This window comes from Podarcis pityusensis (assembly GCF_964106645.2).
Source record: "Podarcis pityusensis genome assembly, chromosome: 3".
Classification (NCBI taxonomy): Eukaryota; Metazoa; Chordata; class Lepidosauria; order Squamata; family Lacertidae; genus Podarcis; species Podarcis pityusensis.
Genome location: NC_138026.1, coordinates 65,371,483 through 65,391,648, shown reverse-complemented (window position 1 = coordinate 65,391,648; position 20,166 = coordinate 65,371,483). Strand labels below are relative to the sequence as shown.

General features: G+C 39.7%; 2 protein-coding genes across 6 annotated transcripts in view; one reads left to right on the top strand and one right to left on the bottom strand.

Moving 5' to 3' along the window:
- UST (uronyl 2-sulfotransferase) overlaps nucleotides 1-20,166 on the bottom strand; it is a 123,034-nt gene that overhangs the window by 34,945 nt on the left and 67,923 nt on the right. Inside the window, exons 4-5 of the mRNA XM_080998578.1 lie at nucleotides 19,226-19,305; nucleotides 10,984-11,137 (exon numbers count right to left, since the gene is read on the bottom strand). Of these exons, the coding sequence (XP_080854704.1) occupies nucleotides 10,984-11,137; nucleotides 19,226-19,305 (234 nt within the window). The remainder of the gene's footprint in view (nucleotides 1-10,983; nucleotides 11,138-19,225; nucleotides 19,306-20,166) is intronic.
- Nucleotides 1-20,166, top strand: part of LOC308473244 (uncharacterized protein) — a 138,839-nt gene that overhangs the window by 77,142 nt on the left and 41,531 nt on the right. Inside the window, exon 4 of one of the 5 annotated variants that reach the window (XR_013983980.1) lies at nucleotides 15,158-16,127. The exons of 3 other annotated variants lie outside the window; for them this stretch is intronic. The gene's annotated coding sequence lies outside the window, so the exon portion shown is untranslated. Of the gene's footprint in view, nucleotides 1-12,329; nucleotides 12,451-15,157; nucleotides 16,128-20,166 lie in introns of those variants that run through there. One more of the 5 variants, XR_013983981.1, reaches the window with a different exon arrangement.

Below are 20,166 nucleotides of genomic sequence, written 5' to 3'. Positions count from 1 at the left end.
GAAAGTCTACAGACAGAGAGGTATACCCATGCAGGCTTCCCTGGCTCAGTGGTCTATGCTAATGTATGTGCGCTGGGGAATCAGGTGTAGTCCTATGACAGAGGTGTGGTCATGCAGCCCATTTCTACACCATGCCATAAGTAATGTGAGAGGGGGGCTGGAGTGTTGACTGAAAGGTGCTATTAGTCACGCTGATGGGCTCATTTCTCTGGGACGATTGCAGAGCATACCGCTGAAAGGGACTCAAGTGGAGGTTAACGTTGGGTAGCTCTTCACTACAGGAAAGAGACTGCAGACACACTTTGGGATCATGTCTCACAGTGTGCAAACCCTTCCTTCCTCAGAGCAAATACCAGCTTTAATCATAGTTAAGTGATACATCATAACTGAAAAGGCAGTAAACGTCCCAGAGTAGAAGTATAGAACTATAAGCCCCCTCTCCCTGCCTGCTTTAACAGCATAGAATGCCATAGGAGAAGCACCCAGAAAAACGGATGGACATTCTCTAACTGGAGAAGAACACATTTTTAAAAGGGAAGCATACCAAGTTGCTAAGTTCATTTGCTGAACCAAGGAATTATGAGGCATATTTCTAACTCACAGCCAGACCTCAGTAATAAGCCTGCAAACTGTAGCTGTTCCCAAAGAACAAATATTGCCCCTTTGACAAATATTTTCACATAATCTGTCTTCTTCATGCAGTTGTAGTGCTGAATCCAAAGATCTTTGGCTACTGTACAGTTTTTGCTGCTGGGATGACTTTACTGAAATCACATTATTTAGTTGCTAATGCACATTTCCCCCAAACCAGCTAGCACCAGTATATGTAAGCATTTCAAGCAAACACCAGATACCGTGTCTGTGATGTGACCGGTTACAAGTGCCACAACTCACCCAGATTTATTGAGTGCATGTCCCTTCAGTTTCCAGAAGGCACAATTGATTGCAAAATCTTCATGCAACCTAGTGCATTCTGACTTGATTATGTCTTCCTTGGCTTCGCCTTTTAATCCATAGGCTTGAGAGACAATTTACTGCTATGAACCACACTCTGTTTTCAATGGATTTTTAATGCTATATAAACATTTATCTAGAAGGCATGGAGCCCTCCCTTGAAGGACTTCACAATCTGCATTCAGATTGGTTTTCATTGTGCTGTACTTATTTGCTGTAAAAAAATGCAAACTGCATTTTAAAATGCATAAAATTGCATCAATGCATTTTCAGTTCTAAATGTGTTTTTGTGTGTGTGTGCTGTAAGCTATTGATGCAAAACATTTTATTCCAGCTGGGTATCCATATCCATATCCATATCCATATTTTCCTTATTAGATCAGTTTATACTAGTTTGCCTTAACTTTAGGCCTTTAAGAAATGTAAATTCCTAATTTTAAAATGTCTCTGGCATTTATCATAGACTTAAGGACTATATTTTTGCATTTTTAATGCATTTGCTGTAGCAAGCAGTTTCTTGTGTACCTTCAGGCAGTTGTTCAAAGACTATGATCAATAATTTGCAAATTAGTCTCTTCTTCAAACACATCAGAAGAAGCAATGTTCTTCTGCCTTTGATTTTCTCTGATCAATGTTTTCAACAGAGATCTCTAAAGTGGTGCTCTATCATGAGTTCTTATTGACAACCTGCCAATACCTAGTTGAAAGTCATGCTGAAGCTGCCAATTTTCATGCTTCCAATGGGAAATTGAGAGATCAGCACGCTCTCCCTATAATGGCCAAATAAAATGGCATGAAGACTAATTTACAGTAAATCTCTTACTCTGTTGCCTTGAAGCTAGGTTTGAAATAAAAGATTCTATCCAGGGCTCACACAAAGGTGCTCATGCCTGGGGAATTCTCCACCCTTCCTCCAAAGCTAGGCACATTTTCTGGAGCTAACCTACAATAAAAGGACAGTGGAAAGTGGCCCTAGAACAGCGTGTTTCAGTAACTTGTCAATTAACCAACAACTTCACCAGCTTCCATGACAGCATCTCACCTGGAACATTTTAATGGGTGGAGCTAAAAGGTCCTTGCCCTTATTTTACAATAAGCAACAGCAAATTGTGTTACATGCAATCTGTATTTAGCTGACTTAGCCCATATTACCTTGAATCTGTTCAAATGAAGGGCAATAATTCATTGGGGAAGAGCATGGCATTTACACATAACCACAGCAGCCCATGCGATGGTACAATGCAGACTGCCAAATCACACTGGGAGAGAACCTGGTTTACTTTCCTATTTCTATTTGTACTTGTAATTTATATTTTCCAAACACTTGACTGTAGGTAACTTTTTTTGTTAAATAAAAGCGAGGAAAGTCTTTTTCCATCTCTCTATTATTTTGGAATAGCAACAAGTTGTTTTATTAGTTTATCCTGCCAAAAGCTTCCATGGTATTTACATTCTACTATGAATAGTTACAATAAGTTTCCTTTATTTTAATATTTCTAGCAATATCAGAGTTCTCTGGGAGTGTTCATAAGCAAGTAGAGAGGGATGATCTGGTAGACACCAAATTCCATGGACTTGCAAAAGTTTGTCACAAAGTCCCTCACTGCAGGTTCCCGAGTAAAGTTTGTAGTTGTTGGGAAAGAGACATGTCCTCTTGTAGATCAGCATCTGGATAAAGAAGGAGTAGTAGAGAGCAGGAATGGCCAGTTATCACAATGAAGAGTTGTAAGAAGTGGGGTCCTGCAAGGACCTGTAGTGGTCATAAATGATCTGGAGTTAGGGATGGATCAGTGAGGCAGCCAAGTCTGCTGAAATCCAAATCACATATACTTCACATATACACTGTGGGGGTCTGAGTTGGCAGTGTCTGACCAGGAGAGAGATCTTGGTATCATGATATATAAAGATATGAGCTATGATGGTGGTGTACTACCTCCACTGTCAGAGCCAGTATGTTTGTGAAGACCTGGGGAATTCCAGATGGATGGCTTCACATAGGCATCTGGTTGGCTACTGTGAGAACAGGTTGCTGAATTAAAAGGTCTGAGACGTTAAGAGCTCTTCTTGTGTTTTTATGGATAGCAGATTGATGGTGTTGACCCAGTGTATAATAACTGTGAGAAGGATGAATCCCATAGAGAACATGAGGAAAGGGGTAGAAATTTATGGTGCAAGCACATAAATTTCAGTTCCTGCATCTTGAAAAGGTTACTAGAAAGCTGGAAAACATGCAGAAAATGGCAACAAAAATGACCAAGGGGCAAAGGGCTGGTACTGACTTATAAAACAGCCTGTTTTAATATCAGTAGCTGGGAGATAGAAAGGCAGACAGCACTTTAACTTTTCCCAATGTCAATTCAAGTAGCAAAGTTGCGCACACACCATGCAGCAGCTGCTTATACTGTATCTGGCTTTGGATAAAAGACTTGCTGGCTTTAAGTAAAGTCTTGATAAACACAGACATTCACCAAAACACTTAAAACAGCTTATCCAACATTTTGTACAAATTGCTGTTTTCTTTGGAGCAGACTCAAGGCATGAAGCTATATTTACACTAAGATTCCAAATGGTCAGTGGAATTTTCCACAAACATTTTTGATATTTCAAAGGCCAAAACCTTGGTACTTTGAGGCAGTAGCACATCACATTTGGTAACATAGTCACTGGTGAGAAGTTTAATCCTTTGTTTCTTACAGAGCACAGGGGGCAAGCATAAGGAGACAATGAACATTTTGATAGGTCAAAAAGCTAAAACACAGCTCTGAAGCTTGTCATACCTCAAGGGTGAAGTTAACAGCCCCCAAGAATTTCACTTATTAAATTTACATCTTCACATAGGTGCCAAGAGGTCCATTTGGCTCTAACAAACCAAACAATATCTACAACAACCCAATAAATAATTGTAGTTCTGTATTTTTAAAAAAATCAAGAATAAACCTTTCCTCCTAGCAGCCATGCTTACAGCTGTCATTTTCAGAAACTAAAAAGACCTGATCTATATTTTTTTTATAAGATATTTATTGAGATTTTCAAAATGTTACAAAATAATAATAATAATAATAATAATAATAATAATAAAGAAAATACCAAATAAAAATGGTTAACAAAGTAAACAAAGAGAGAAACAAACCCTTCCAACAATACGAATACAAATTCAAAATAAGAAAAAAACAGAAAAAAACAAAAATACACCACAAACATTTAAAAACATTTAAAAACAAATTCATTATTCTCAAATCCTCAACTGTCATTACCTTCTTTCTTTGACCTCCTCCTCCTCCCTTTCTTTGTATCCTAGTTATTAATTATCCCAGCAAATCCTTTCCATATTTCATAATATTCTGTCGTTACATTACCTTAAACTGTTTTAATCTTATCTTTTTATAAAAAAAAACCTTAAAACTTAAAGCTTAAATCTTATCCTTACCAACTTCTCATAACCATAATATTCTTTCATAATTCTTTAAGCATCTTTACTAAAGCCGAGTAATTTTATTCCAACATTTTTCTAACATTCATCAATTTTATAAAACAGTCCTAATAGTAAAAAAAAAGAAATACAAACAGATCCAATCTTCATCCAGCGTCCCTTCCTCCTGGTCCCGGGTTTTGTCAGTCCTTATTATCCCATCGATCTAGCACATTAACCTGGCAACCTTATATCCGAGGCCCTCAAGTCTTTTCCATGTCCCTTCCGCAGCTCTTCTTCATATTTGTAACTGTATTTTCCCTTGTCTCCTGCTCGTGGTAACTCCAGCTTGACAATATTTTTGACCCTTCTCGACAGATCAGCCCCTTTTCCATATTCAACACTAAATTCCATGTGATATTTAAAAACATGTTTCAAAAACCCTCCAAAATTAAGAGCCCCCACAATCCCAAACATCTCATGGCCCATTGCTAGATTTGAAAAGTCCAAACATCCCAGCATAGGGGGGTCAATCCAGCCCCCCATTTCCAAGCCAAACCAAACTTTTTCCCTCCAAATCTGGCTTTTTCCAAGTTCATTTGTCAAATCCGAAAGCTCATATTCCTGTTGGGCCTGTTCTGTCAGCACACACTCCTGATTTAATTCCTGGGTGGGCTCCACATATTTTCCCACTGTCTGTTCAAAATTTCCCACTGCCTGTTCAAAATTTCTAGTCGAAGTCGCCATCAAATTCATCTTCTCATGTAACTGTTCCAGTAGGGCATTTGTTTTATAGAAAGCGCACAACAGAGCTTCTGAATACATTGTCCTGCAAGGTCAGATGTCTGTTCCCACGATTGTAATCTGTAACAGCTGCCGGCTCCCTGGAATTGGTTACAGTTTCACAGTCTCCCTCTAGGGGGAAAGCTTCTATTTGTTCTTGCAACAAAGTTTCCCTTTTTGAGATATTTTGTCAATATTTGTTCCTTTAAAATGCGAAAGGAAACAGTGGAATCACTATGTTTCTCTTCTTTTAGCTATCTGTCAAAAACGTTTGTCTCTGGTCAATGAGCTTCAAACGTCAGTCCTGACACCCCGCTCCAGGATCAGGACGGTGGAAAGTTACTTTACTTTAAACTCACTTTAAACAGTCCGAAAAAGATCCCCCTTCTTCTCCTGCTGTCGAAGGGGGGTTCCACAATTTTAAATGATGAAATCCAATCCTTTAAAGGCGATTTTCTAAGCTCTAGTTTACGTTGTCTTTGCTTTATTCTGTCTACAAAAGAACGGAAGGCTGACTTCCTGTTTAGACCTTCCCGTTCAGTACCAAATTGAAATAAATTTTTAAATCCAGTTCCTTTTCTGCTCGCAAGTCCTTATTTAAGGTCCAGTTGTTCAAAGTTTAAGTACTCACGGGTGCTTATTTTAGAGTCCAAATTGTCCCAGGAAAAAGGCAGCGCTCTCCGGCAACGGCTATGCGGCTTCGCTCCACGGAAATAGCAGTTGACTCACAGCACCGCGCCACTTCCCCCTCTTCACTTCGGAGCCCGTTAATGGGTTCCTTTGCGAGTTGGGGGGGCGCTAAAGGTGCCCGCCGAGTCCCATGGTCACAGGCTTCATCCGCCTGTGATTTTTAGAAGGGTCCCCGCTTCGCCGTAGCGGAGAAGACCCGTTTTCCACGGAGCTAGTCCCTCCAGTTCAGAGGGAGTCCGCCATTGCCGATGGCGCCACCCCGGAAGTCCCAAAAAAAAGACCTGATCTAAACTACTTCCTGTGAAATAGTTTTATTATCTACTACCAGTTTCCCATGAAATTTTCATGCTATTATATTGGTGGGCACGTACTCCAACCTGAGCAAGGAGAAGTTCTGAAACTTTGTGTTTTGCCTTCAGTTTTAAACTAGTGGCTACAAAGTTTCTTTTCCTTGCTGTTTTAAAGTAAGGTATGATTTTATAATTTAGTTGCATTTTGTTTGGTTGTAAATTTTCTATTATTTAAACCCTGTAAGCTATCCAGAGAACTGTCATTATAGGGTGGCTATAAACATTTGTGTGGAAGACATTACACAGCAAAGGGTGTTGTTACCACTAGAAAGTCCAGTTCTATGTTACTATGCTTCTCACTACTGAAGAATCGAGTGTTTGGAGCAAGGCTCCCCTGATGTTCTTAAGAATAGCAGGGTATGTTCGTTTCAGTAACATTGTTCACATATAAAAGACAGAGAACACAATCAAAAGACCACATGGGTTTACCATCAAATATATGGGATGTGCTTCAACAAACATAAAGCTGTATGAAGCTGACATGCCAAGATCATCTAATCAAGTGGGTCCCAGATATATGGAGCAGAATACGAACAGAAACTAGCACAGCGTCTAGCATTAATACAGCATGACCTATTCACTTCCCCTGTCAAAAAGGGCAGGTTGCCATGTTTTGCACCAGCTGCAACCTTGAACAATCTTCAAGGGTAGTGTCACAAAACATGTAGCATAGTGGCAGCCTTCGTTTTCCTCATAGTTGGTTGAAACAACCAATTCACAACTGGATCCACTTTAATATATCTTTTGCACTGCAAAGAACATTTGGTTGGAAATCACGACCATTGGGGCGGGGGGAAACCCACACCAAAAAAAAGCACACACATCTTTACCATTGAGAACAACTGACTTGTTGTAACACATTTTATTGGCAGCCAGCCAGTACTTTCCTCAAATACAAATAACAGTGTTCTTTGAGGAGGACAACTGTCAAGCAAAGACTGCCAAAAAGGACGATAATCCAAGAAAACGATTAGGCCTTTCTATACAAAACAGAAGAAACAGTAAGTGTTTATAATGAGAAAGCTTTCAGTTCACCCAACAATATTTTAGGCCACAGGGCTATCTTAAAGATATTTAAATCCACTATGTTGTAACTGAACATAGTTCTGAAGTTACGCACAATAGGTAACTTCAAAGACTTTAAAACTAGCCTGGAAGGCCTAAATGCTACCTAGTTTTTCATTTTCAAGAGAACACTTGAGAGACAGCCAGCACTTGACTCCTACGTCACATGAAAGCAGAGTGCATGTAACACTTAGCAAAAGTCTTGAGGTACAAAGTGTACTAGAAACGTTTCACATTTTCTACAGTGATGTTCCCAAAGACTTTGGCATAAATACGCTTTTCCATACTCTTCTGTCTCCTGCACATATCAAAGAACATAAACACATGCAAACCGCACACATAATGGAAAGCTATTAATATGCTCTCAGAAAAAGCTCGCATTAAAATTCCCTGTCCCAACAGACTCTTTAAAATATATACTGTGACATTCTGAAATATTTACAATGAGTTTGTAATTATTAAGTAGATGGAACACAAGTTTAAAGGGATTGGTGTAACAGGCCTAACAGAATATCCAGTCAACTAATCTACATTTATTTACTGGCAAACAAGTGTTATACCAAATATAAGCTATGATTGTTCATAAGATTCCTAGTTTATAATAGACAGAGGCGGAGGAGAGATGGAGAAACAACTGCTTTCGGACAAAGCAGAAATGGCAGCAACGCTCTAAGAAAATAGATGTTCTATCAGGCCAAAGACCCATCTAGACCAGCATCCTGTTCTCACAGGGGCCGTCCAGATGCCTGTGGGAAACTCACAAGAAGCATTAGAACACAACAGCACTCTGCCCTCCAGTGGTTTCCAGCAAGTGGCATTCAGAAGCATGACTAACTGTGGAGGCAGAGCACAGTTATCATGGCCACAGCTATCCTAGCTCTCTCCTCCATAAATTTGTCAATGCTATTTTGAAATTATGCAAGTTGGTGGCCACTACTGCTTCCTGTGGGAGTGAGTTCCATAGTTTAACTATGTGTCGTGTGAATAAGTACTTTCTTTTCTCTGTCCTGAATCTTCCAATGTTCACCTTTATGCTGAATGTCCAAGAGTTCTAGTAGACAATGAGACATTCAGTTCACTGAAGCCTGCTAATTTCATTAAGCTATAGGTTGTAAACATAAGCAATCATAAACATAATGGAACTCACTTCTGAGTAAATCTGTTTAGAATTGCATTGTAAATTTGTGGTATGTGGCCACAAAGGAGGATTCTTCTGTCAAAAGATTCTGTCATCTATCTATCATCCATCCATCTATCTATCTATCTATCTATCTATCTAATGCACATACTGTAATGAATAACAAAAGGAATAAACTACAGAACTGCAGGCAAATGACTATTAATTTTCACTTTTACAAACTCAAGATGTATTTTTATTTAAATTAGATATTGATTTACTTCCCTTTTTATGTTCAAGACAGCTTATATCAAAAATACCACAAGCTAAAAACAAAACAAAAGCAACAAAAGGCCAAACCACTAAAAACATTCAGCCACCAAAAAAATTCCATAGCCTCATCAAATCAGCATCCAAAAGCCATTTAAACCAGCAAGTCTTACAGTCTCAATGGAAATCTGGCGTAATTGCAACAAATGGTCTGCTTCCAGGTTACTTGAGAGAGCACCTTATCCTTTATATAACTAGTAGTTCACTGTGGTCTGCAAGAGATTTTCTTCTAAGGTTCAAAACTGATCACAAACTAACTCCACAGTAATACAGAGCAGAGCTAGTAGTGTGGCTGCCCCTGCTCTACGAAACAGTGTTTCTGCCATATGACATAGACATCCACTACCTGCATTTTCCAGAAAGAATTGAAGACATTTTGTTCTGGCAAGCTTTCCTGGCTGGAAGCACAGGTCTCTGTCACAGTTCCCTCCTTTTATTGTTTTTCAGTTCATTTGCTGTTATTTTCTATGCTGTTTCAAATTTTTTTTATATTGTGTGTATCACCTTGAAACATATATGTGGAAGGCTACTGATTAATCATTATTATCTCCATTGCAACTGAACTGGAATGTTTTACACATAAGCATTTCATTTTTTTAAAAAACTCATTATAACATTTTATGCCTGTTATTAGATTTCTATCTAAATATTTAGAAATTTTGCAACATGCCAGCATTGAGGTAATTTTCTTTTCCAATAAATTATGTGCATTTCCTGGGCCAAAGTAAGCATATAGTGCAAGGGGCAGAGTAGCCTAAACATCAACATATCATTAAGGGGTTCCTAGAAATGGTCCCTCATTGTAACCACATAATCCTGCGAAGTAGGTTGGGAAGAGAGATAGTAGCCAGCCCAAGGTGACTCTGGCTGAGTAGGGATTGGAGTGTGCGTCTCCTTGCTTCAACTCCCATATTCTAAGAATGGTTTGACTATACAGTGGTACCTCGGGTTACAGATGCTTCAGGTTACAGACTCCACTAACCCAGAAATAGTACCTCGGGTTAAGAACTTTGCTTCAGGGTGAGAACAGAAATTGCGCAGCGGCGGGAGGCCCCATTAGCTAAAGTGGTACCTCAGGTTAAGAACAGTTTCAGGTTAAGAACGGACCTCCAGAATGAATTAAGTTCTTAACCCAAGGTAGCACTGTATGTCCAGTTACTATATGTCCTTAGCTGATTTATGGTATAGTAATGCAGCCCAAGTACCACTATGTTATTTTAGAAAACACTTGATACTCCATATTCAAAATCTACTAAAACAGAGATTGGGATGGGTCAAAGAAATCAAGAATGTTAAACCACAACTACCCAAATGCTTCTGAACAACTTTGTCTCACTTTAAATGCCAGGGTTAACTAATTCATTTCTGACTTAACACATCTACAGTAGTACCTCTGGTTACCTACAGTGGAACGCTCTGGTTACGAGCTCCGCTAACCCAGAAGTAGCTGCTCCTGGTTGCGAACTTTGCCCCAGGATGCGAATGGAAATCTCGTGCTAGGGGCACACGTGCGCGCAGCGGGAGACTCCATTAGCGAAAGCGCGCCTCAGGTTAAGAACGGTTTTGTGTTAAGAACGGACCTCCAGAACGAATTAAGTTCGTAACCAGAAGTATCACTGCATTTGTATTTACAATGGTACCTCAGGTTACAGACGCTTCAGGTTACAGACGCTTCAGGTTACAGACTCCGCTAACCCAGAAATAGTACCTCGGGTTAAGAACTTTGCTTCAGGATAAGAACAGAAATCGTGCGGTGGTGGTGCAGCGGCAGCGGGAGGCCTCATTAGCTAAAGTGGTGCTTCAGGTTAAGAACAGTTTCAGGTTAAGAACGGACCTTCGGAACAAATTACGTTCTTAACCCGACGTACCACTGTATTTTGAATGCTTATATCCAGCTTTATAGACTGAGTGGCTCCCAAAGATTATAAAAATAAAAATCACACCTAAATCTAGTACAGGAACATAAATTATATGGTGTTCACAGAGAAACAGGATTATTCAGGCAGCATTTTGCATCCTGCTCTTCCAGGCAACTCCTATCAAAGTCTGCTGGCACAAAGGATCTCGTTCAGCAGTCTGGCCTTTCTGGTAGATGCCAGGCAAGAGCTTTCACCAAGGGCCTCTGAGAAGGTAGTGGGGCAGAGCCACTTAGCAACAAAATGTGATAAAAACATAAACATAAAATGTAACATCCAGCTCCAGGTAAGAGTCTGAAATCTGGCAGAAGCAAAGCTATGAAGTTCAATAGATTGACTTTATGAAAGACTTAAGAATTCAGAACTTACTAAGTATCTCTCTTCTTGTCTCATGCTTGGGGTGCGGATCATGTGGTTCTGCTCCCCTCTCCAATCTCCAAAGCGGCGGAAAAAGTAGTTGGATAAAAAACGGTTGATGGGATCTCTAATAATATTGATGTATACTGGTTGGTCTCCTCCAAACCTGGACAACAGAAACAAAGAAAAATCAAATCACAGACAGCCATGTCAAAAAATGTAAAACTTCAGTGTCTGAGGAGGTTGTTTCTTGCATTTTTTTTAAAAAATGAAAATTACAACTACAATATTATTTCTGAAGCCACAAGTATAAGGCTTTTCTGTCCCTTAAAGCATGGGTTAAATACTACACATTAGAAAAAGCAGACTGTAATCTGGCATCTTAGTATTAGAAAAGCACACTGTAATCAACAAAATTTATTTTACTGAAGCTTACTAGGGAATCTCATCTTACTGATGATAAATCACATGGTTGTCAGTTTGACTTTAATCAAGTTTCTTTGTACCTCATATTATATAGCAGTATTCAAAGGCACTATTTATTTTATTTTTAAAACTGTACATCAAAGAAAGTGTTTACTGTATTTATATTCTGCTTTTATGTAGGACTCCCAGTGGTTTTGATAGTCAGGTCCATCCACATCTACTTAGTTTCAATAATAATACTGTGTCTGGCATTCCTAGACCATCCACCAGCCTTGTAGTGACAATAGTTAAAATCACAAGTGTGTTTCATTGAAAAATGGGAGGGGGGATGTTAATGCTTGTGCTTTCAAAGAAAGTATTTTCCTTATCCTTTTGTGTGTTGGAAGAATAAATGTACTTTTCAATGAACCTGTTCTAGTTGAAGGGAATCATTGAATTGTTAGCACGAAGAATTGTCAGCATTCCTCCTCCTAAAAAACAGCAGCCCATATGCATCAAGATAAAATATAAGGAAACGGCTAAGAATGAGAGCAATATTGAAATCCCAAGACCTGAGACATCCTGCAGAATATGACAATAAAATCTCAAACTGCTGAAAATCTCAAGTTCAATATCACACTTAAGCCAGGACAGCGACAGTCTGAAAATATAACACCAATTCGGGCACAACTGCACTGGCTACCAATTGGTTCCCAAGCTCAATGCAAAGTGCTGGTTTTGACCTTATTATCATCTGTACTAAAAGGATAAGGCTCCAATCTAGGGTTATCATATTACAAGACCAACCTTGGTTTCTCCATTCCTAGTTATGGAGTATAAACACTTCCCTGTGAGCATACAAGACTTTCCCACCCCGCACCCAGTACTGGGAACCCCACAGATGCATAGGACACCATTCAATTTAATTTTCACATCTGTTTTCTGTCCACCAGGAGCACTCCATACTGTTATTCCATCACAACAATGTCACGAGGAAGGTTAGCTGGAGAGCCATGACTTCCCCAATACAGGAAGCACCATATATGCCTATGGCTATCATGCGTTTAAACCAGCCAACCAGATTTGGACCATAGCTTAGTCGTTCCATAGCTAGAGATGGGAAGAAGGAACATGGATTTGCTCTACAATTCCTCATTTTGTTTTCCTAGGTCTGCTGCCGCTATGCCCAGTTCTTCTCTTCTCGCTCTTTTTCAGCCAAGCTCACCGCTTCCAAGCTGAGTCGCATACTTGCTTCTCCACTAAAGCAGTCTGTGTAGCAAAGAGGTATAGATCTTGTGTCCACATAATTCAGCACCTTGGCAGGCCTTTACAAGTAATGATGCCTGCTCTGGGTGTGCAAACCACTATTTTAAATTTTCCATCATGTTCCAGAGCAACTCCCTGCTGGTGATATTGTGGGAAGCTTATGATGGCAGGTTTGTAGCTACTTGCAGCTGCTACTACTAGGCATGCTTACTAACTGATGTAGGAAAGGGCTCACCAGAGGGCACTTTCCCATGGGAATACTCAAACCTAGAGCCAAGAAGAGGGATCCCTATCTGTAGAAGATTTCCATACAAACCTGCAGCACCCTGTGGCCTTCAATGAAGCTTATTCCAAATTTATGTGCTGCATTTGCAGCTGACTTAGAACCATGTAGTAGCACACCCTTAAATGCAATGGTAGCAATATGTGTGGGGTTTTTTAAAAAGAGTACTGATCACTAGTTAATCTGCTTTTCTTCAAACAGCGAAACTCTATTTTAAGAAGGCTGGAGCATTAGTTAAACATTGCACAGGTGTGACAAGTTATCCTTGGAAAGAAAGTCTTCAGTGCAACCCAAGAATTCTTATTTATTTGAATGGAAGCACTGTTAAAATTTAGCCACAATATCCAAATTACAGTACCAATTAAATGAGTGAAAAGTAACACAGTGCTGGTTTGCTTGTATTTTCCACAAAGGGCGACTCCTTTACCCACTAAGTAAAGTGTTTTTCTTGTAGTGAAATTTAAAAAAAACTTGTGGGAACTAACTCAGCTAATGTATGTACATTTTGTATGCAAGACCAAGAACTGAAGTTAAGCAAAAACAACTTAACTTAGTTTTTGCAGCCAAATGTGTCCTTAAGAAAAAACAATTTGCACTCTAATTTGTCTATTGGGTTATGCTTTAAATGATTTTAATGTAAACTATATGTTTACCTGTACAAAACCACAAAAAATGAAAAACACACACCCATATGTGGCCAAATTCACTAGTTTGGCTCCCCTCTCCTCCTTTTGTATACTACAAGAGTAGGTTCAAAGCATCCACTTTCATATGCAGGCTACAGTTTCCTATGACATATGGACTGTAGGTGCTATGGTATTTTAAAATTATCCTTAGTGATCACAAGTCAGGATCAAACTGCTTCTTCAGATCTTGGTTGTTTTTACTAACTGTAGTTTAAACAAACTATAATTCTTGAGTTTGATAATCTCAGGATACTACAGTGAGTTTAAAATGGAAAGAAAGCGCTTTCCATCTATGTTCACATAGCAGAAAACAATGGTTTTCCCCTGTGCCTGAACCCAGCCCACTAAGTGATACTTAGTGATTTTTTAAAAGGATGATCAGAACCGTTTTTTTGGCTTTGTTTTACCAATAATTAAAAATGTTAACATGCTTACTAGAAAATGCCCTGTAGACTGAATTAAATTGAACCATGAGAGGTAACTGAACTAATTGATGTGAAAGTGCTCTTCTTCCTGCCTTGTTGAAGTCAATTGCTGCAATAAACTGAGTTGATTAATTTAGCAGAAAAATCTAATGAAGGTAATCCTACAATTTTACAACACTAGCAATATACAAGATGTGCTTTATAGTGCTAAACCTCTATTTTTGGCAAAGTACCACATCTCCCAACCCAACAGAACCAAAGGGGTAGAAGAATTCGCCTGTAGTGTTATGCCAAGGACACACCCCAGAGGATTCTATTTCTACATTCCAGAAGATTAAGTAATTCTTCTGAGCAGAACAACACAGCATATTTATCTTAAGACTGACATTTGACATGAACTAAAGTAGGGTATCTTGGTTAATATAATTTTATTTTATGTCATGTCAATGGTATTGATAACACCCCAATGATTGCACTTACTGGTTGGACTAAGCTATCATGAAGTAACATAGTAAATGTCCACTTTGCTTACATCAAACTAAGAGCCTTGGTACTGACTCCTGCAGTATCCATATTTCCAGAGTAGAGCCTTCCCCTCAGTGGGGGGCAGAGTTCCATGGTAGAGCTTATCCTCCGAATGCAGAAGGGGCATGAATTAAAAACCCCAACATCTCCAATGAAACTGATATCAGGAATAGGACACAGATACACCTCTGCTGAAAACTTTGGAAAGCTGCTGCCAGTGAGGATGGACAGTGCTGGACTGGGTGGACAAATGGACCAATTCAGCATGAAGCATTCCTCATTCTTCATGTTTGAGGCCCTTCCTGAAGGTTCACTTGAGGACTGCTTCACTCCAGATGTGGCTACCCATGCAGGTCTTCAGTAGAGGGCATTGTTTTGGTGCCCCTACTATCAAAAGTGAGGACAGTGGCTAAAAGGTGAGAGGGCTTCTCAGTGGTGAAGTTCCATTTGTGGAATGCTCTCAACTGAGAGACTAACCTAGCACCAAGTTTTAAAATATGAATTCATTTCTCTTGAAAATTTTACATTGCTTCGAGATCCTCTGCTGTTAGTTCTCATGTTAATTTAACAATGCTGCTACATTTCTCTATTTTTAGTTACCTGATCATCTTTGAACGGACTGACCCAACGTTGTGTTCCTGAAAAGCTCAAAGTCCGGCTTCTTTTCAATTCCTTCATATGCCCAGATTCCCCATTTCCACCTAAACATTTCTCCCTTCTCTCCATATCCTTATGCATTATTGTTAATTTTTATTGTTAACACTTCTATCCTGTTTTGGTCCTGTCAGGGCTTAGTCACACTTCCTCTTGTCCCACTGCAGTACCCCAGGGAAAGCCGCTCTTTAGCATTCAATTAGAGCAAATGAAAATTCTGGTTTCCCCAAATGGATTGCCATTTGTTCCATTTTTTCCTCTAAAGAGCAAGTTTTCCCTTGGAAAGGAATGGGTCAAGGGGAAAACCGCTCAGATCTATGCCTAGAAAGTGCGGGTCAAGTGGCAAACCGTTTGGACCCTTGCTTTCTAGGCATGGCACAAGTGGAAGAGTAGATGATCCCTAAGTCACTCTCTTCAGTTGCTCCTTCTACCTATCACAGGCACTATAAATATTGCTGTCCCCCTGCAGCAAAATAGGCTTCAGCGTGATCATTATGCATTCCAATGTACACATGCTGGGTGTTTTTTCACCCAAGCATTAATGCTCGATAAAATTAAAGCATTTATTATGTTTGAAAGTTCTCACTTCTTGCAATCCAAGAACCTCTAGGCTCTCTGAAGTAATTTGAATAACATAATTGATTTAGGATACACATATGTAGTTACATCAATCATCTCTACACACCACAAAAACTGGGATAATTTAGTTCAAAGTCTCTATCCCCAAAGCACTGCTTAAAGTATGGCTCCAAAATTTGGAAGAGGGGAAACAGAGGTTCCCATATTAGTATATGCTGCTTATTTCCCTCTTAAATTCAAAACGCCTAGTGTTAAAAAAAAAGAAAAGCCAAAATGGTAGCCCTTCTACCCCTTCTATATGCTGTGTTGTTACCTAATGTGGCTCAAATTATGTCAGGTTCAAAACTGAGGCAAGTTTTTAAAAGTCCTTTACATAGCTTAGTGTCTGCTGAACTAAGTAAGGGGATGAGGAAGTTTGCCCAAATCTTTGGTAAATGCAAAACTTAGCTGATGGTGGAAAGAACTACTGCAGCACAATGCAATACTGGCTGCAGTAGAGTCAGTGGCAAGCCTCCCATTGGCATAAAGGAGATTAGAATTTCATTGAAAGTGAGCAATGAGCCCAGGAGTTCTAAACATCTCTCCAGAGCATACATCATTTCATCATGACACATTCTGATTGTATTGTAGGCACCTCCACCCTTCTCCTATTTACATTTACATAACATGGTAACTAAAGCAATTGCCTAAGCTAAAAAGTATTTATTGTATTCCCCTCCCCCCAAAGGCCAAACAATGTTTAAGACCATTTAAACAGCTGGGGGAAGTTGAGAGCTAGAATCTTTCTTTCTAAAGCTTAGGGCACATAAGCCGCACCTCAACTGCACATACCCTGACATTTCAGTTGATGGTTTAGTCAGGTACAGGCCCATTGCCAAGGAAATGAATCATGGGAAGGTTAAATGCCTTACTTATGAATTTCTTTTACCCTCCCATAATTTCTCTACTCCATAGTTTGAATTTTGCTCCTTTGAGGACAAGCCTCTCTTAGTGCCTATTTGTTGAAGGGTTAACTTTCCTTTCTGTTTAAAAATGGCAAACATTTTTAAAATTATTGTTCTTGTTATTGTTCTTTAACAATGCAAAACCATCTTTATTAGGCTAACTAGTAAATGTGTGGCCTCTCAATTGCTGCATAGAATTCTTCCTCAGGCAAAATGGAAAGTGTCAGTTTATAGAATGCAGGGCTGATTAAAAGGTCAGAAACTTTTATTCATCTGAGCTATATAGCTGCTTAATTAGGGTGGGGGATAATCGGGGGGGAGTGTGCTTCAAATAAGTAATTGAATATGAGCTATAAATTATTATAATGACCCAATGATCCACTGCAGCAAACTGAAATGTGGAATTTTAAAGATTATACTTTCCATCTATGTAGCTCTCTCACATAAGAACTCAGACCGCATTACTGCCATTCTTTTGTGCATCCACTGCATAAGTGTAGTATCATTGTGGTGTCAGGTTCTACCTACAATCTTACATATCAACTAAACACCCATAGTAGTTCCCTGCACATAAAGCTACAGTGGTACCTCGGGTTAAGTACTTAATTCGTTCCGGAGGTCCGTTCTTAACCTGAAACTGTTCTTAACCTGAAGCACCACTTTAGCTAATGCGGCCTCCTGCTGCTGCCGTGCCGCCGGAGCACGATTTCTGTTCTCATCCTAAAGCAAAGTTCTTAACCCGAGGTACTATTTCTGGGTTAGCGGAGTCTGTAACCTGAAGCGTATGTAACCCGAGGTACCACCGTATAAGCTTAGGGGTGCTGCTCAGATGATCAACAAGTACACTGAGACTGTAAAAATATTTAGGCTACCTAATTTATTCCATTCTCTAACTTCCAATATTTAAGAAAATATATTCTGTTAAAGCTAGGAATATAACTTTTACACTCTTCTCATGCTTGGGTGGCAGGACTATACTTCCACCCAGCTCACCCCAGCCACTCTAAAACAGCTGCACAAAAAGGCACACAACAGTGATATAGACACTGGAACCAGACCCTGTGTTTGACCCAAATACTACCTCTGTCCACATATCTTCTCTGGCAGTACTATTACAGGACCTCCTATTATCATCCACAACATCGGGGGTTCTCTCACTTGCTCATATTTCACTGCAATTATGTGCCATCATCTTCTAATAGTGTCTTTCTCCATAAGGCAAACAATAGCAGTATCTAAGCAATAAGAATAAATGGACAAAAATCTGACATCAGAAATGGCAATGAAGCCAGTGAGGGGACATACCAGCCTTCCAAGATACAAGACAGACCTTATGGTGACTACCCTTGAACAAAGGAACTTCAGAAGGAGACTAAAGCATGAAACAGTTGAATTGCAGTACGCCAAGAAGTTTAGGGCTATATTTCAGAGTAAACTGACACAATGGATTTTTACCACACTATATGCGATCACGGGTGTCCCCATTTCAGGGTGTTTGTGTTACCAACTACTGATTTTGTATGCATATGAAACTAATGAGTTTCATTTCCTTCTGATCTGATTGTTTATACACTTCCTACCCCTTCCCTGTGAAAAAACCCTACAAATGTACCTGCAGTTCAAGACAACACGTATCTGATTAAGCATTCTGTAGTCAATGAAAGTTTATCTGCTTAGTCTTGGGTACCACAGGAAGATACTAACACGGCTACCACTCTGGATATTGACATTTAGTAATTCACTATTCTTCAGCTCAATAGTGTTTTCTAAAGTTGCATCTGATGTAACATCACAAGCATATGTGGTCATAATTTGAAACCTCTTCTCCCAAGAGTTTGTATTTTAAAGTGTGGGGGGGGGGGAAGACTGAACAGCTAATGCATATAAAATTACACTGGCAGAGGGAAATAAAAATAAAATGGAATTCTGGCAGGAGATTCTTTTTGACATAATGCAACAGAGTTTTTCAGCTGAAAAGGTTATAAACTCAAGTGACCTATAAAAAAGCATGAAGTGTACACAGACAATTGGAAACACAGACAAGGATGTATATTGTATTATATCATTTACTGCTTTAGCCAGTGGTGCAGGAATCTTCCATAAAGTGAGGAGGAGGAAAAGGTTGTGGATCCCTGCATCACACATATCTTTCATGCTCATATGGAAACCAGTTCATCGTGGTGCTGCTGCATATGTGTATACATACCAGAATATACAAACAGATACCAGAGCATACAGGTGGGTGTTTCCTAGATTATTGTTGCCCAGTCAGGATAGGAAGAGGAGGAGGAGCATTGGCTAAGTAAATATTGCACATTTTGCTCTGCCCACAAATATTGCACATTTTGCTCTGCCCACAAGGTTCTGGGAGATACACACATATTGCAGTGACTGGACACTAAACTGAAAATGAAAGCTTTAAATAAATCAATTGTCTGTTAAATTAAACATACCATATAAAACACTGTAAGTGAGGAACTATCTTACCTTGAGAAATTGAGGAAGTGAACATGTCTAGTGAATAAATAGGGCTGTTCGGCAGTGCTTATATTTTTAATCAATTCCATCTAAAAACAAGAACACACTGAATTTAAAATCAAGCTTGTCAAAATGTGGCACCCAAACAGCAGCCTTCAGAAGAGATTTGTTTCTTTGAGGTACTGATACATTAGATCCCAGCCACTGGCACCAACTATATGGGGGCCTGGGCACCCACAAAAAATTGTTGTGCGTGCTCGGCACCCGCACTGCAGGGCCTCTGACATGACTCCTGGGGCCTTGCAAAGCACTGTAAGTCATATCCAAGGCCTCATGGGGGCCTTGGGGATGGTGTCCAAGGCGTTATGCAGCCTCTGACACAAATTCCGGGGCTCCCAGGCAGCACGTGCGATGTAATGTGATGTCATGATACAACGTGATGTCATTATGGTATGCCGTGATGTCATGATGTCACGCTACATTTCATGTGCCGCTGGGCACCCATAATCTGGGGTCAAGTCAGTGCCCCTGACCCCAGCACTGTCTATCAAGAGTAATGGGAAGGAATAGAGATGGTCTATGCTACACTAAGATGGGAGAAAATAAGGCCACTTCTGTGACCTCCTAGCCTGCAAAAGTTCTAAATGTCAATATACTTTGCTTCACCAATTCACCAATTCACATTACATCAATTTTGTGGGATAAGCAGGAAGGTAGTTTTCTTCTCTTCCGACTGGCAGTTGCTGTGCCTGACTTTTGCTCTATTTACTGTGGTGCTTCGGAAAGTAACAACTTCATAAAGCAGTACGTGCAAGGAGCAGTGTATTTCTAAGGTCAACCTTGTTAATGTTGAATGAAAGGTTCCTTGGGACCAGTGACAGCATGGCCACATACATTTCTTGGAGCCTGCAGGGGATGTCCTAGACTTTGCACTTAATTGGAAGATCTGC